This window comes from Mustela lutreola, chromosome 2 (assembly GCF_030435805.1).
Source record: "Mustela lutreola isolate mMusLut2 chromosome 2, mMusLut2.pri, whole genome shotgun sequence".
In the NCBI taxonomy this organism is placed as follows: Eukaryota; Metazoa; Chordata; class Mammalia; order Carnivora; family Mustelidae; genus Mustela; species Mustela lutreola.
Genome location: NC_081291.1, coordinates 7,349,915 through 7,363,340, shown reverse-complemented (window position 1 = coordinate 7,363,340; position 13,426 = coordinate 7,349,915). Strand labels below are relative to the sequence as shown.

The 13,426-nt window shown below is 51.2% G+C and overlaps 1 protein-coding gene across 1 annotated transcript in view; it reads left to right on the top strand.

The window, feature by feature from the left end:
• The first annotated feature begins 2,658 nt into the window (after positions 1-2,658).
• Positions 2,659-13,426, top strand: part of OLFM2 (olfactomedin 2) — a 60,353-nt gene continuing 49,585 nt past the window's right edge. Inside the window, exon 1 of the mRNA XM_059159901.1 lies at positions 2,659-2,836. Coding sequence (XP_059015884.1) covers positions 2,771-2,836 — 66 coding nt within the window. The 5' untranslated portion in view covers positions 2,659-2,770. The remainder of the gene's footprint in view (positions 2,837-13,426) is intronic.

Sequence of the window (13,426 nt, the reverse complement as noted above, 5' to 3'; positions counted from 1 at the left end):
CTGGGTCACCTGGTTCATCAGTTTTGCTGCATGAGGTCCTTGAGAAGCTGATCTCTCTTCAGCGATGGTCCGGAATTCTGACCACTACACTAACCATGGAGGAAGGGAGACCTGTGCTCATCACAGCTCTGGTGGTAGTGCTGACCTTGAGGCTAACAACAGCACAACCAGGACTCTGGGTAGACCCTGATCGCGGTGTGACCTGACCGTAATTTTGGCCATACCATGGCCAGGTCACCCTGACCACAGCATGACAGGACAGTGATTGTGGCTCTGAGCACATCAAAGCCAGGAAACTGACCAGCACGCGGATCCCAACACCACCAAGAATGACCCATGGAGACCACAAAACTGACCACTCTGCTGACCCCAGTAGAACCAGGATGCTGATGGTTAGCACAGATCACACATCCACAGGACACTGACCACAGTGTGACTGGGACACAAATTATTACTGACCATGGCTGTGGTCGTGTATTGGCCAGGATCCAGTCAGGAAAACAAAACTCACACCGCAGCAAAATCTCCTATGGGGATTTAGCCATAGAGATGTAAGTTGAGCTTTAAGAATACATGGGAGAGGGCATCTGGGCGCCTGGGTGGCTCAGACGGTTAAGTGCCTGCCTTAGACTCAGATCATGATCCTGGGGTCCTGGGATCGAGCCCCGCATAAGGCTCCCTGCTCAGCAAGGAGTCTGCTTCTCCCTCTCCCTCTGCCTGCCACTCCCCCTGCTTGTGCTCTGTCAAATAAATAAATAAAATCTTTTTTTTTTTTTAATAAATAAAATCTTAAGAAAAAAAAGAGAATATATGGGAGAAGGTGAATTGACTCTAGAGTGAGTAGCCAACCACCATCTTCCCGAGAGCTGGTGACGCTGAAGAGAGGAGGGACTTACCAGAGTCCAGAGCCTGCCGCCCCTTGTCAGGACCTGAACCACAATGAGGACTCCCATCCCAGGGTGCTGAGACTACAGAGGAGCCTCAGCTGCCACTGCCAAAGTGGAAGGAGAGGGAGAAACACTCTGGCTTCTCCCCACTCCCTACCCCAACCTCTCTTCAGGCCTCCCTCCGGCTCATTCTAACTGGATGCAAGGGAGCCTGGGAAATGTAGTTTGCAGGGGCCCCACCCCTGAAACAGAGCCGAGCTGGGGAAGGATGCGGCATGGACCTAAGGTAAGGGCACACTGACCACTGTCAACCACGTAACACAGGCCATGTTGGACCATGACAATGACCATCTCAGGGCGCAGAGGGTATTGTTCATGGTCCTGAGACACAGCTGTAACAAGGGTGCCGCTCTGTGATAAACAGACATGGTGAGAGTTGGCAGGGACTCCCCCTGCCCACCCCTCCAGTGTTGACCACAGCTCACACTTGGCCAAAAGCTTCTGGTTCAGACCAACCAACATAACGTCCCTTCCTAATTCTACACCTACTTGGGGCTGGGTCCGAGGAGTCAGCAAAGGACCATCTTCCATCTGGGGAGAGGACGTTGAGGGATGAAGGAGATGCCTTCCCCGGCTCATCTGTTCTGTGTCCCACATCCCATAGCAAGTCTCAGCTCCATGCCTCACTGTGGTGACTGAGCGCTGGTTGGGTGCCCTATTTGCTCAAGACTCACACATGTCTCCCGACCCTCCATGAGGAAACTGGTCTCCTGAGAGGAGGAGACCAGTGGGCCTAAGGTTACATGGCCAAGAAGTGACAGAACCAGGGTCAAACCCAATTCTGTTGGACAAGCTCATTTCTTGCGTGGACAAAACTCTCCATAACCTGTTATCTGCCTGGCACACAGTAGGGTCAGAAAAATACCTGTCCTCCACCCCATCCCCCTCCGGGTAGGTTTTGGCTGATTCCAGCTCTCCCCATCAAACAAGAGCCACTGAGGGGTTATGGGTGGGGAAGATGACTGCAGAGAGGAGGGAGAAGCAGAACAAGGATGCCCTTCATATGCAGACGGTTCTCCTTAGAGAGGGTGTTAATATTTTGAGCCTCTGGAGGTCTGGTCTCCCAGGTGGTTGAACCCGGAGTGAGACACTGTCTCAGGTGTGGCGGGGGAGGGCGGACTTTGAGGAAGAGGAGCCTGGAGAATGGGGTGGGAGAGGGAAAGCAAGGTAGCCCCGAGCCGGGCCCACCCAGCGGGCCATCCCTCTCGGTCCCTGGTATCTCACGCCTCGTTGCATCTCCGTCCGACCTCCCTTGTCCCAGCGCTGACCCCCTTCCCTCAACGGCCCATTTTAGAAGCTCTGCCTCAGTTTCTCTGTTGACTCTTGAGTTCTTTTAGGAGGGGGCCTCTCCATTTCTCTTCCACGTTACCAGGTCTTCCTCCTACTCTCCCTGCCCCTTGACCCCCATCCAACCCCCATTTCCAACGTGGGAAAGATCCTGGGAGGGTGAAATTTACAAACACGTGACGGAACCCCCTCCCCCATCTCCGTGACCCGTCCCCATAGGGCCTGGGGAACTGCCCGGCCTAGTCCCCAGCTCTCCTCCCGCGTGCCAGCTCCTCCCCCTTCCCCGCCCCCAGACCCAAGCGGGGTCCGCGCCCGCAGACGAGCTGGGGGCGGGGCGGGGGGCGGAGCCCGTAACAAAGACTGGGAGCGCGCGAGGGGGGCGGGGGTGGGGCGGAATCCCAGCCGCCGGCGAGGCGGGGGAGGCGGCGGCGAGGGTCGCCCCGGCCGGGCGGGCGGGGTCGCGCAAGGTGGCGGTCCCCGCGCCCAGGCGCCGCTAGGGCGGGCGGGGGGACGGGAAGCCGGGCCGGGGGCGCGTCATGTGGCCGCTCACAGTCCCGCCGCTGCTGCTGCTGCTGCTGCTGTGTTCAGGCCTCGCCGGACAGGTAGGGGCCCGGCGGGCAGGTGCAGGCGCAAAGGGCCCCAGGAGGGGAGAGGGTCTTAGGGGGTCCCGACGGAAAGGCGGTTTGGGGCTTCATAAGCGCCCCGGGGCTGAGAGGGGCGGGGGTCGCAGCGGGGGAGGGACTGGGACATCTACCCTGGTTTTGGGGAAAGGAAAGGGGGCTTCACCTCCAGCCCCGAGCTGAGATGGTTTGGGGGACAGTCTGACCCCAGCTTCGGGGTTCTCATCCTCTCGGTGACCCGGAGCCCACACCCGCCATCTCACTGAAGCTGAGTGGGGTTGCGGGGGCAACTTCAGGGGGGTCTGGGGTGTTGCTTACCCTTCACTCCCCCCCATTATGGCAGGAGGTGCCCAAATTTTGCAGCCCCCCTCTCCTCACCTGCACCCCTAATGTGGGGAAGGGGGCGGGACTCACGTGTGAGTGACTGATGGGAACGTGTGTGAGGTGCTGGAGGGGTGCTGGGTAAATGTGTGTGTGTCTGTGTCACGGCTGGGTGTGACAGAGTTTGTGTGTTCGGCTTTGAGTTGGGGTGTGATGGGAGAGGGTGTTTGTGCGTGAGGGAGAGCCTGTGTGTGACAGTGGGAGGCTGTGGCTGGAGGGGTGATGTGACAGTGCCAGGCTTGTGAGCCTGCCACCTGGAGTTGTGTGTCTGTGTGGCTGGTGGTGTGACAGCAAGTGAGGATTGTGTTAATCCCGGCCGTGTGTGGGCAACTGAAGCCGTGTATAAAGGTCTGTGTATACACATCTGTGTGTGTCCCCATGATTCTTTCCGTCTGTCTGGGCGTTGTACAAAATGTGCATGACCAGGTGTGTGGCTGTGTGAGAGTTTGGGGTGACCGTGTGCTATTCTGTGCCTTTGAGTAAATCTCTTTGAAAGGGAGGAGGAAGACTAGGAGCTGTGTGTGCAAACGGGTACATCCATGCATGTGTGTGTGCGTGTACGTGTGTGTTGGTGCCTCGTACGCCCCATTCATGCTTTCCCAGAAACAAGTCTTCCTCTTCATAGTTCCCCCATCTCTTGGGCAGGCTTGGGGGGCCTTGTAGAATGGGAGGGGGTGTCCCAGTTTTCTTCAGCTGTTGGGAAACCTCTTTTCTCCTCCATCTTGGAGGCGGGAGCCCCCTCAATTCCCAGATCTGTAGGAGCTCAGAGGGAAGCTGGAGTCTAAAATAATAATTATAATACAGCTAACATGTATTAAGTGCTCATTATGTGCTGGGTGCCGTTTGGAGCACACAACGAGAAAGAAGGCCCTCCTGGCACCCGCCCGTGGGCGTGACTGTTCCCTTCATTTTGCAGACGAAGAAACGGAGGCACAGAAAAGTTAAGTCGCTTGTCAAGCTGAGACAGCTCAGGAGTGGCAAGACAGAATTGAACAAAGGCAGCCCCGTGCCTGAGCCCACGCATTTACCTTCTTGTTAAATAATCCACTCCGTGGGTGTGGACAGTGCCTGTGTAGAAACTAGAAGAGTGTTTTAGGTAGAAGCTTGGAGGGAAAACTGTCCTGGCACCTTCTCTTTCCCGGTCAAGAGAAGAAATGCCCACCGCAGGGGGCCATGGGAGGGCTGGAGGTCCGACTTTAAATAGACCTCCAGGCCATAGGGAGAGAGGTTGTGGGGCCCCAGCCCTCACTTCTTGGTTTCCCATCTCAGGACCCACATCCTGGCTGGGATGGGCAGTGTGACCAGTGCCTGGCATCAGGCCGCACACAGGAGACGCTCAGTTGAGATGCCAGCCAGAGAGAAGTAAAGAGAGACCAAAAAAGGAAGAAGGTTGAGAGAACGCTGGCACAAAAATGAACCAGGAGGGAAGGTGAATTTGGCTTCCAAGAAGGACCCTTGGGAATCACCACCTCTGGATTCTCCTCCACCCCTGCTAGCCCTCGAGATTGACTAGTGGTGCTGGAGAGTGCAGAGAAAGGTGGGCGGGGGTGGGGGTGGGGTGTGTTTATGGACCCCCTGAGGCCAAGGGCGTTGCTTGGGGGGCGGGACTAAACTAGGTTAGGAAGGCGGGGCTAAACTGGGGTGGTCAGTTGGAGGTGGCGGGGTCCTATAACTAGCTGCAGTGCCTCCAGGCGGCCACCACGGGAACTACAGCGTCCTAAACTGGCCTCAGCACCTAGCAGGCCCACCCAGTCTGGCGCTCCAGAGAAGGAAAGGCTCTGAAGAATGAATGCTCTGTCCTTTGTCCACCCCCCATCTGGTCCCAGAGTCCCCTTCTCAGTCCCTGATGGGTCCTGGGCTCCACCAGCGGTCCTTGGAAGTCGTTTATTTGTCCATTTGAACAGCAGATGTGGTTAAGCACTGGGGAGATCAAGTTATCAAATCCCCGCCCTCTTGTGGGGGGGGGGGGAGACAGGCAAGACCTGAGTAAATGTGTAATACAGTGTCAGCAACAAAATGAGTGTATAATACAGTGCAGGTGGAGTGAAGAATAAAAACCAGGGGATTAAAGAGGGATAGTGGTGGTGTGGGCAGCTATTCTAACAGGTGTGGCCAGAGATGATGTCTCTAAGGAGGTGGTATTTGAGGTGACCCCTGAAGGAGGTCAGAGAGGATAACTTCTGAGGATCCGGGGGAAGAGCATTCAAGGCAGAGGGAAGACAAGTGCAAAGACCCTGAGGTGCAAGCATCTTGGCATTTTTGACGAGCAGATAAGGAGGCTGGTGTGTCTGGAGAGGAGTGAGGGGAGGGGACATTGCCGAGAGATGAGGCCAGGGAAGCCAGCAGGGGCCAGATGCAGTGGGAATTTGTGGGCTATAGATGGGAGTTTGGATTTGACCCTGAGAACAGGGAGTAGCACCTGTCCAAGGAGTCATCCATCCATCTATCCATCCAGGGTTTGTGTCAGATGTTCTGGGTCTGGCCTGTGACTGCCTTGGAGACTACCAGATAGCTTTCCCTGAGTGAAAGAGGCCCACTTCCTGACTACTGGGCAGTCCTCCCTAAGATCTAGCTATAGATCTGGACTGGCCACTCTGTGGATCTGACATCATCTCTTCCCTGGGATCCCCACAGGATGGGAGGGAAGAATAATTCAGTTTGTACTGCATACCTTGGGGCCTTTGCACTTGCCATTCCTTCTGATTGGGACACTGTTCCCTCCCTCTCCTTCTACTTCAGTGACACCTCCTCCAGGAGACCCACCCTGACTAGCCTTCTAAAATGACCTCCCCACAGCCACTCTCTGAGCTCTCACTCTGTTGTTTTTCTTCAGAGCCTGTCACTACTTCTCCACAATTTGTTTATTCATTCATTGTCTGACTCCCCGTAGAGTGGCAGCTCCTCAGGGTCCGGTGGACTTTGAGCCAGGCACCCAGTAGGTGCTCAACAAGCATCTGTTAAAATAAAAACTTCAATGAATGAATGAATCTCCCTCCTCCTCCCACAGAGTTTCTTTCTTTCTCAAACAGTGGGACTCTTGTACCAAAGGAGGAAGGAGGGAACAACTGTCCCCTTGGGCCATCCCCTACCCATTTCAACTCAACCTCCGCTCTTGGATGGGAAGCATCAGGAAACCCCACCTTCTTCATTTGTGCCTCAAATCCCACCATTATAGGGCACCACTCTTTGGGGTTAACACTCTCTTCGCTTGGGCTCCTTTAGAAAATGTAAATGTCCCAGGGGGAAGGAAGTAAAAGGAAGTCTTGAGGACATTCAGATAAGTGAATTGGACATTTTCTTCCTAGGGAAGGGGAAGGGGGGGCCGGGAGTCAAACCCAGGCTCAAGATGAAAGAGCTGGGGTGACACCTAGTGGTAAAATGAGGTTTGTGCAGAGGTGGTGTGTGTCCGCGCGTGGCTCTCCTGAAGGTGTGCAGGCAGAAAGTGTGTCAATGCCCCGGGCCAGGGTGAGGTAACTGAGGCACTAACCTCAGGTGCAAAATTGAAGGGGATGACCAAAAAAAAAAAAAAAAGTTAGAAACTAAGATAAATAATATTTTAAGAAAATCAAAATTAATACAAAAAATCTGTGATACAAAATATCGAAATTTTAAATAAACCCTGGAACTCTTTCTGCCCTTGAATGACTCATATCACTTGCCTCACGACCCTTGGCCCTACAGGAGTTCATCTGTGCTGTGCACGGGGGTGTGCATATGTTTCAGGACTCTGTACTTGGCATTGACAGAGCGGGCACAGGGGCATGTGTGTGCCATAATCATGTACGTGGGTAGGTGTCCACAGTGACTATCTTCATATGGTTTGACCATGTGCATGTGGATGGGTTTCTTACAAGCCTGGCAACTGGTTTGGGCAATGACTTTTGTCCCCAGAACTCAGCATGAGCACCCGGGAGGCGGTAACTTGCTGTTTTCACTTATTTAGAAAGTGCTCATTGGGAATCTTCTGCGTTTTGAGCCTCACACCAGACACCAAGGTCTGGGTGACGATGTGAGCCCTCAAGGGTGGGATGGTAGATTGCACTTCTCTGAAGCTGAGTCTGGCTGTGCTGGGAAGAAGGGGGTTGTGACAGGAGTGGGAGAGCTTGTTACCCACTTTTCGGGAACTCTCACCTGAGAACACGGATATGTCTTTGTGCTGTGTGGAAGGCCCGTGCATCTCATAGCGAGCTTCATCCGTCTAGGGCTCAGCCACAAACCAAGGAGAAACCAGGAAGAACAGAGAGGAGTCAGAACAGAATCTATGAAGTCTGTGTTCATTGCTTCTGGGAGCCCCTGTAGGCTTTCTTCGAGCCTGTTTACTTTCACTTACACATAGTTCTGGACATCCTGGACAGCTCGCATCTCAGCCCTGTTTAGTAGACGAGAAGACGGGGGCGCCTGGGTGCTCAGTGGGTTAAGCCTCTGCCTTCGGCTCAGGTCATGATCCCAGGGTCCTGGGATTGAGCCCCTCCTTGGGCTCTCTGCTCAGCAGGGAACCTGCTTCTCCCTCCCCCTCTGCCTACTTGTGATCTCTCTCTCTCTCCCCCATCAAGTAAATAAGTAAAATGTTAAAAAAAAAATTGATGAGAAGACAGGGAGTCACAGCGGGAGAAGCAAGAAACCACAAGGCAAAGTCAGTTGAAGCCACTGGATGAAATTGGCAAATAGCTCCTCCCCTTTTTGGCCCTGAGAAAGTCCCGGTTATTCCCTCCAAAATATGTGATGAACACATGGTAAACCGGATTCTTTGTCTTCCTCATGTCTCTAGTCATTTCTATGTGAAACACACCAAGTGAGGACTTAGAAGTGTGTGACGCAGCCCACCGTGCAGTAGTTCTCAGGACTAAGGAGGGCGTGTGTGTGTGTATGTGTGTTTAAAGAGAAGATTTTTTAGGGGTGCCTGGGTGGCTCAGTGGGTTAAACCTCTGCCAAATGTTAGGGTCCTGGGATGGAGCCCCGCCTCGGGCTTTCTGCTCAGCAGGGAGCCTGCTTCGTCCTCCCTCTCTGTCTGCCTCTCTGCCTACTTGTGATCTCTCTCTCTGTCAAATAAATAAATAAAACCTTTAAAACAAAAAAGAAGATTTTTAAAAATTGTGGCAAAATACACGTAACAAAATCTACCATCCTAGCCATTTTTAAATGTACAATTCGCCGGGGCTCCTGGATGGCTCAGTCCTTTAAGCGGCTGCCTCCGGTTCCAGGCATGATCCCAGTGTCCTGGGATTGAGCTCCACATTAGGCTCCTTGCTCAGGGGGGAGCCTGCTTCTCCCCCTGCCTGCTGCTCCCCCTGCTTGTGCCCACTCTCCCCGCCCTACACAATAGCTAAAAGGCGGAAGCAACCCAGATGTCCACTGAAGGATGAAGGGATAAGCAGAATGTGGAGCTATTGTGAATAACGCCGCTGTGGACAGGAGGCGGGAATAGCTCTTGGAGACCTGGTGTCCAACTCTTTTGGGCGTGTGCCCGGAAGTGGGGTTGCCTCCTGGCTGTTGCCCACAGCGGCTGCACCAGGTCACACTCCCACCACCTGTGCCCGTGGGCTCCACTTCTCTGCGTCTCGCCGGCAGTGTTGTTACTCCTTGGCTTTTTGACTTGAGCCCACGGGTGTGACGTCATCTCTCGCTGTGGTTTTGATTTGCACTTGGCGAAGAGATGGTGATGCCGGGCTTCTTCTTACGTGTTTATTGTTGCTTGTGTGTCTTCTTCCGAAATACGTCAAGTCTTCTGTCCATTTTTAAATCAGGTTGTTTGTTTCTCTGTTGCTTAAGGAAAAGGCGAGAGAGTGGACGGGGAAGGGCAGAAGGAGAGGGAGAGAGAGAATCTTTTTTTTTTTTTTTTTTAAGATTTTATTTATTTATTTGACAGAGATCACATGTAGTCAATCAGTAGGCAGGCAGAGAGAGAGGGGGAAGCAGGCTCTCCCCTGAGCAGAGAGCCCAATGCAGGGCTAGATCCCAGGATCCTGAGATCAAGACCTGAGCTGAACGCAGAGGCTTAACCCACTGAGCCACCCAGGCACCTGAAAGAATCTTTTTTTTTTAAAGACTCTATTTATTTGTCAGAGAGAGAGAGAGAGAGAGCGTGCAAGCGAGCACAGGCAGGCAGAGTGGCAGGCAGAGGCAGAGGGTGAAGCGGGCTTCCTGCCAAGCTAGGAGCCCAGTGTGGGACTTGATCCCAGGACACTGGGATCATGACCTGAGCCGAAGGCAGCCGCTTAACCAACTAAGTCACCCAGGTGTCCCAACGGAAAGAATCTTAAGCAGGCTCCACTGTGAGCACAGTCAGGGGGCTTGATCTCACCACCCTGAGATCATGACCTGAGCCAAAATCAAGAGTTGGACGCTTAACCTACTGAGTCACCCAAGTGCCCCTAAGTAAGAGATTTTAAAGCCCAGAATGAGACCTGGTTGGATTTGGGTGAGGGCCAGAGCCTCTGGCTGTAACATGGAAAGACATTGCAGGTGAAGGCAAAGAGACAGGATTACCGCAGGAGCTGGCAGTCCTGGGGCAAATTGGTGGCAGCCAGTGGCCTAGCAGGACTAACATTTGGGGCATGGAAGGAGCGAACCTCTCTGTTCGAACCTCTGTCTGGGATCCTTAACAAGGACAACTGTCTCCTTCCCAGCCTCCTCCTGGAATTCTGAACCAGGCAGGAAAGCAGAGATGACAGGAGGGGTGTGGGGCTCTGAGACTTTCAGGGAGACGAAAGCGAGACATGTTTCCACACCAGCTCCAAACACTTGCTGTCGCCAAGCAAAACGCAGAAAGCAGGCTTGGGCCAGGAGAGTAACGCCATTTGTGTTTTGAGGCGCGCCAAGTTGTGTGTGTGTGTGTGTGTGTGTGGACATGAATTCATGACTTCCTTACGTGTGAATAAGGGAGGCCACAGGGCTTCTTGCAGAGGACACTTAGTTTCGCTTGCTTTGTGTTTTGTTTTTGTTTTTGTTTTCTTTCGGGTTTGTGTTTCTCAGCTTTTCTGCCGGCAAGTTCCATCGTTTTTACCTGCTGCACATCAAACAGGGAAGGAACTTACACCTGAATTCATATATCGAGTCAATTTTCTTATTGACGTGAAACCTATCTACCGAGAAGTGTGCAGATCATAAAGGTGCAGCTTGAGAAATTGTCTTGAAGTGACATGGTGTTACCAGTCCCCGGTAAAGAAACAGAATTTTTCACGTATCCAGAAGGCCCCCTCGTGCCCCGTCTAGTTAGCACCTGCTCCCCACGAGTTAGCTCTAAGCTAACATCTCTCACCACGCACGGGTTGGGCCAGCTTTGTAACTTCGTGAAGTCAGGAGGTATGTTGTTCTGGGGACCCAGCTGGTCTCACTTAACATTATGTTTGTAAGATGCCTCCAAAAATATTACCGTTTTGTGGTCTTTGTCTGTTGTCACCACTTTATGGCTTTCCATGGTGTGACTCTACCGTGATATATTCATTCTACTCTTTCTGGGCATTCGGGTTGGTGAAGCTTGCGGCTGACACAGACAGTGCTGGTATAAATATTCTGACACTCCGTCTTCAGCAAATGCTTGTTTGCATTTCTGTTGGGTTTTCGCGAGTACCGACTGACGGCGTGGGATCAAAGTGGGGTTAGAGTTCTGTAAGCCTCTGGTTGCATATTTTGTTGACCAAACAGGATGCCACCTAGTTTTATGTATGTTTCTGCTTAAAAAACACCTTATTTAATATGTTCTGTTGGTCGATTAACATCAGACTCATGGCCAAAGGCATTATAACTCAAGCCTGAACGAAGCTTATTGACAAGATGTGTTTTCTTCAAAGACATGTCACAGCTTGCGTGTACTTTGTAACACGATAGAGCAGTTAGCACTCTGCTTGGTGGCCATTTAAAATAGTGAAGTCACTGGGCACCTGGGTGACCCAGTTGGTTAAGTGACTGCGTTTGGCTCAGGTCATGATTCTGGAGTCACAGGATCGAGTCCCCATCGGGCTCTCTGCACAGCAGGGAGTCTGCTTCTTCCTTCTACCCTCCCCAATCTCATGTTCTCTCCCTCTCTCTCTCAAATAAATAATAAAAATCTTTAAAAAAAATAGTGAAATCACCAATGATAATGAAAAGTACACCAAAAAAATGAAAACCTTGGCAACAAATAACCAGTGAAAAAAATGCTTGTTGGGGTGCCTGGGTGGCTCAGTGGGTTAAAGCCTCTGCCTTCGGCTCAGGTCATGATCCCAGGGTTCTGGGATCGAACCCCACATCAGGCTCTCTGCCAGGTGGGGAGCCTGCTTCCTCCTCTCTCTCTGCCTGCCTCTCTGCCTACTTGTGATCTCTGTCTGTCAAATAAATAAATAAAATCTTTTTTTAAAAAACGCTTGTTTACAGTTTTAAGAGTTGAAGCAAGAAGGCAGAGTATGTCTGTGTTGGACTTCAGTTGGGAACCTGCGGGTTGGTGACTCTATATATTTTTTATTTTTTGGTGCCCCTGTATGCATGTCCAGGAATGACCACAAAAGCCCCATGAGTATTGACTTTGGGGTTACACATAAATCGTAGCACGTTGGTGAGTTTGCCAGTAGGGAATCCGCAAATAATGAGACTCCACTGTATACATCAAGGAGCAGAGCGCTGAGCTGTAGGGAGGAATATATGGAGCTTTAGGAAATGCTGCCATTCCTCCAAAGTCTCAAAGACTCTTCAGTCTTTCCATTTACTCTTAGGATTTGAGCAATCCAGCTGCTTCGCATTGTCTGCAGCACTTGGTGGTGTCTCTCCTTTTTCCTTTAGCTGTTCCGGTGGGTGTGGAGCGGTAACATGTTTTGGATTTAATTTACATTTCTTGATGATTAATTTTAAATACCTTTTCACATGTTTATGGACCGCTCAGTGTTCCCTTTTGTGAAATGCTCTATTCCACTGCCTGCCTTTTTCTTACTGATTTGTAGGAATCTATGTGTCCCTGTGTATCCAGATTTTAGATATGGATCTGTATTTATCTATACGGACCTCATAGAGATTAAATAAGATATGAGTCTCTGTCGGACGTAAGGATTGCAGACATCTTCTCCCACTCTGTGGCTTGTCTTTTCATTCTCTTAATGGAGTCTTTGATCAATAGAACTTCTTAATTTTAATGTAGTTCAGATAATATTTGTCCCCTTTTAAGGTTAGTGCTTGTTAGTGTCCGGTTTTAGAAATCTTTGCCTACCCTCAGAGTAATGAAGATGTTCTGTATTTTCTTCTAAAAGATTTATTGTTTGACTTTCACATTTAGATACACAATCCATTTGGAATTGATCTTTGCATAGGATATGAGGTAGGGATCAACATTTTTTCTTTCCCCTGTGAATAGACCTAGTTGACCAAGCACCATGTAGACTTGGGAGCCTTACCGTCTGGGATTGTATCCTGGGGGCCTTCAGGAAATCTCTTAGCATCTCTGTGCCTCTGTTTCCCCATTTTATTTTATTATTTTATTATTTTTAAGGTTTTATTTTGTTTATTTGACATAGAGAGAGAGACGGTGAGAAGGGGAATACAAGCAGGGGGAGTGGGAGAGGGAGAAGCAGGCTTCCCACCGAGCAGGGGGCCTGATGCGGGGTTCGATCTTAGGACCCTAGGACCGTGCCCTGAGCCGAAGGCAGCTGCTTAATGACTGAACCACCCAGGTGCCCCTGTTTCCTCATTTTAAAAATAGGAATTGTAGTCCTATCTACCTCTGAGGGCTAAGTGAATTATTACACGTACATTGCTGCCTATAATACCTAGCATGGGATTCATACTCAGTAAACCTTAGCAACCATGGTAATTATTTCCGACAGTTGTCAACTTGTTCCCTCCGGAGAATTTTCAGGTCAGGGGAAAAACATTTCTTTCTTTCTTTTTTTTTTTTTTTTTTTAAAGATTTTATTTATTTACTTGACAGAGAGAAATCACAAGTAGATGGAGAGGCAGGCAGAGAGAGAGAGAGAGGGAAGCAGGCTCCCCGCTGAGCAGAGAGCCCAACTCGGGACTCCATCCCAGGACCCTGAGATCATGACCTGAGCCGAAGGCAGTGGCTTAACCCACTGAGCCACCCAGGAGCCCCAGGGGAAAAACATTTCTTGACGTGGCTCCTGGTCCCGGTGCATTCAGTTTGCTCTAACAAAATACCATGGATTGAGTGACTCATAAACAATAAAGATGCATTTCCCACAGTTCTGGAGGCTGGGAAGTCCAAGATCA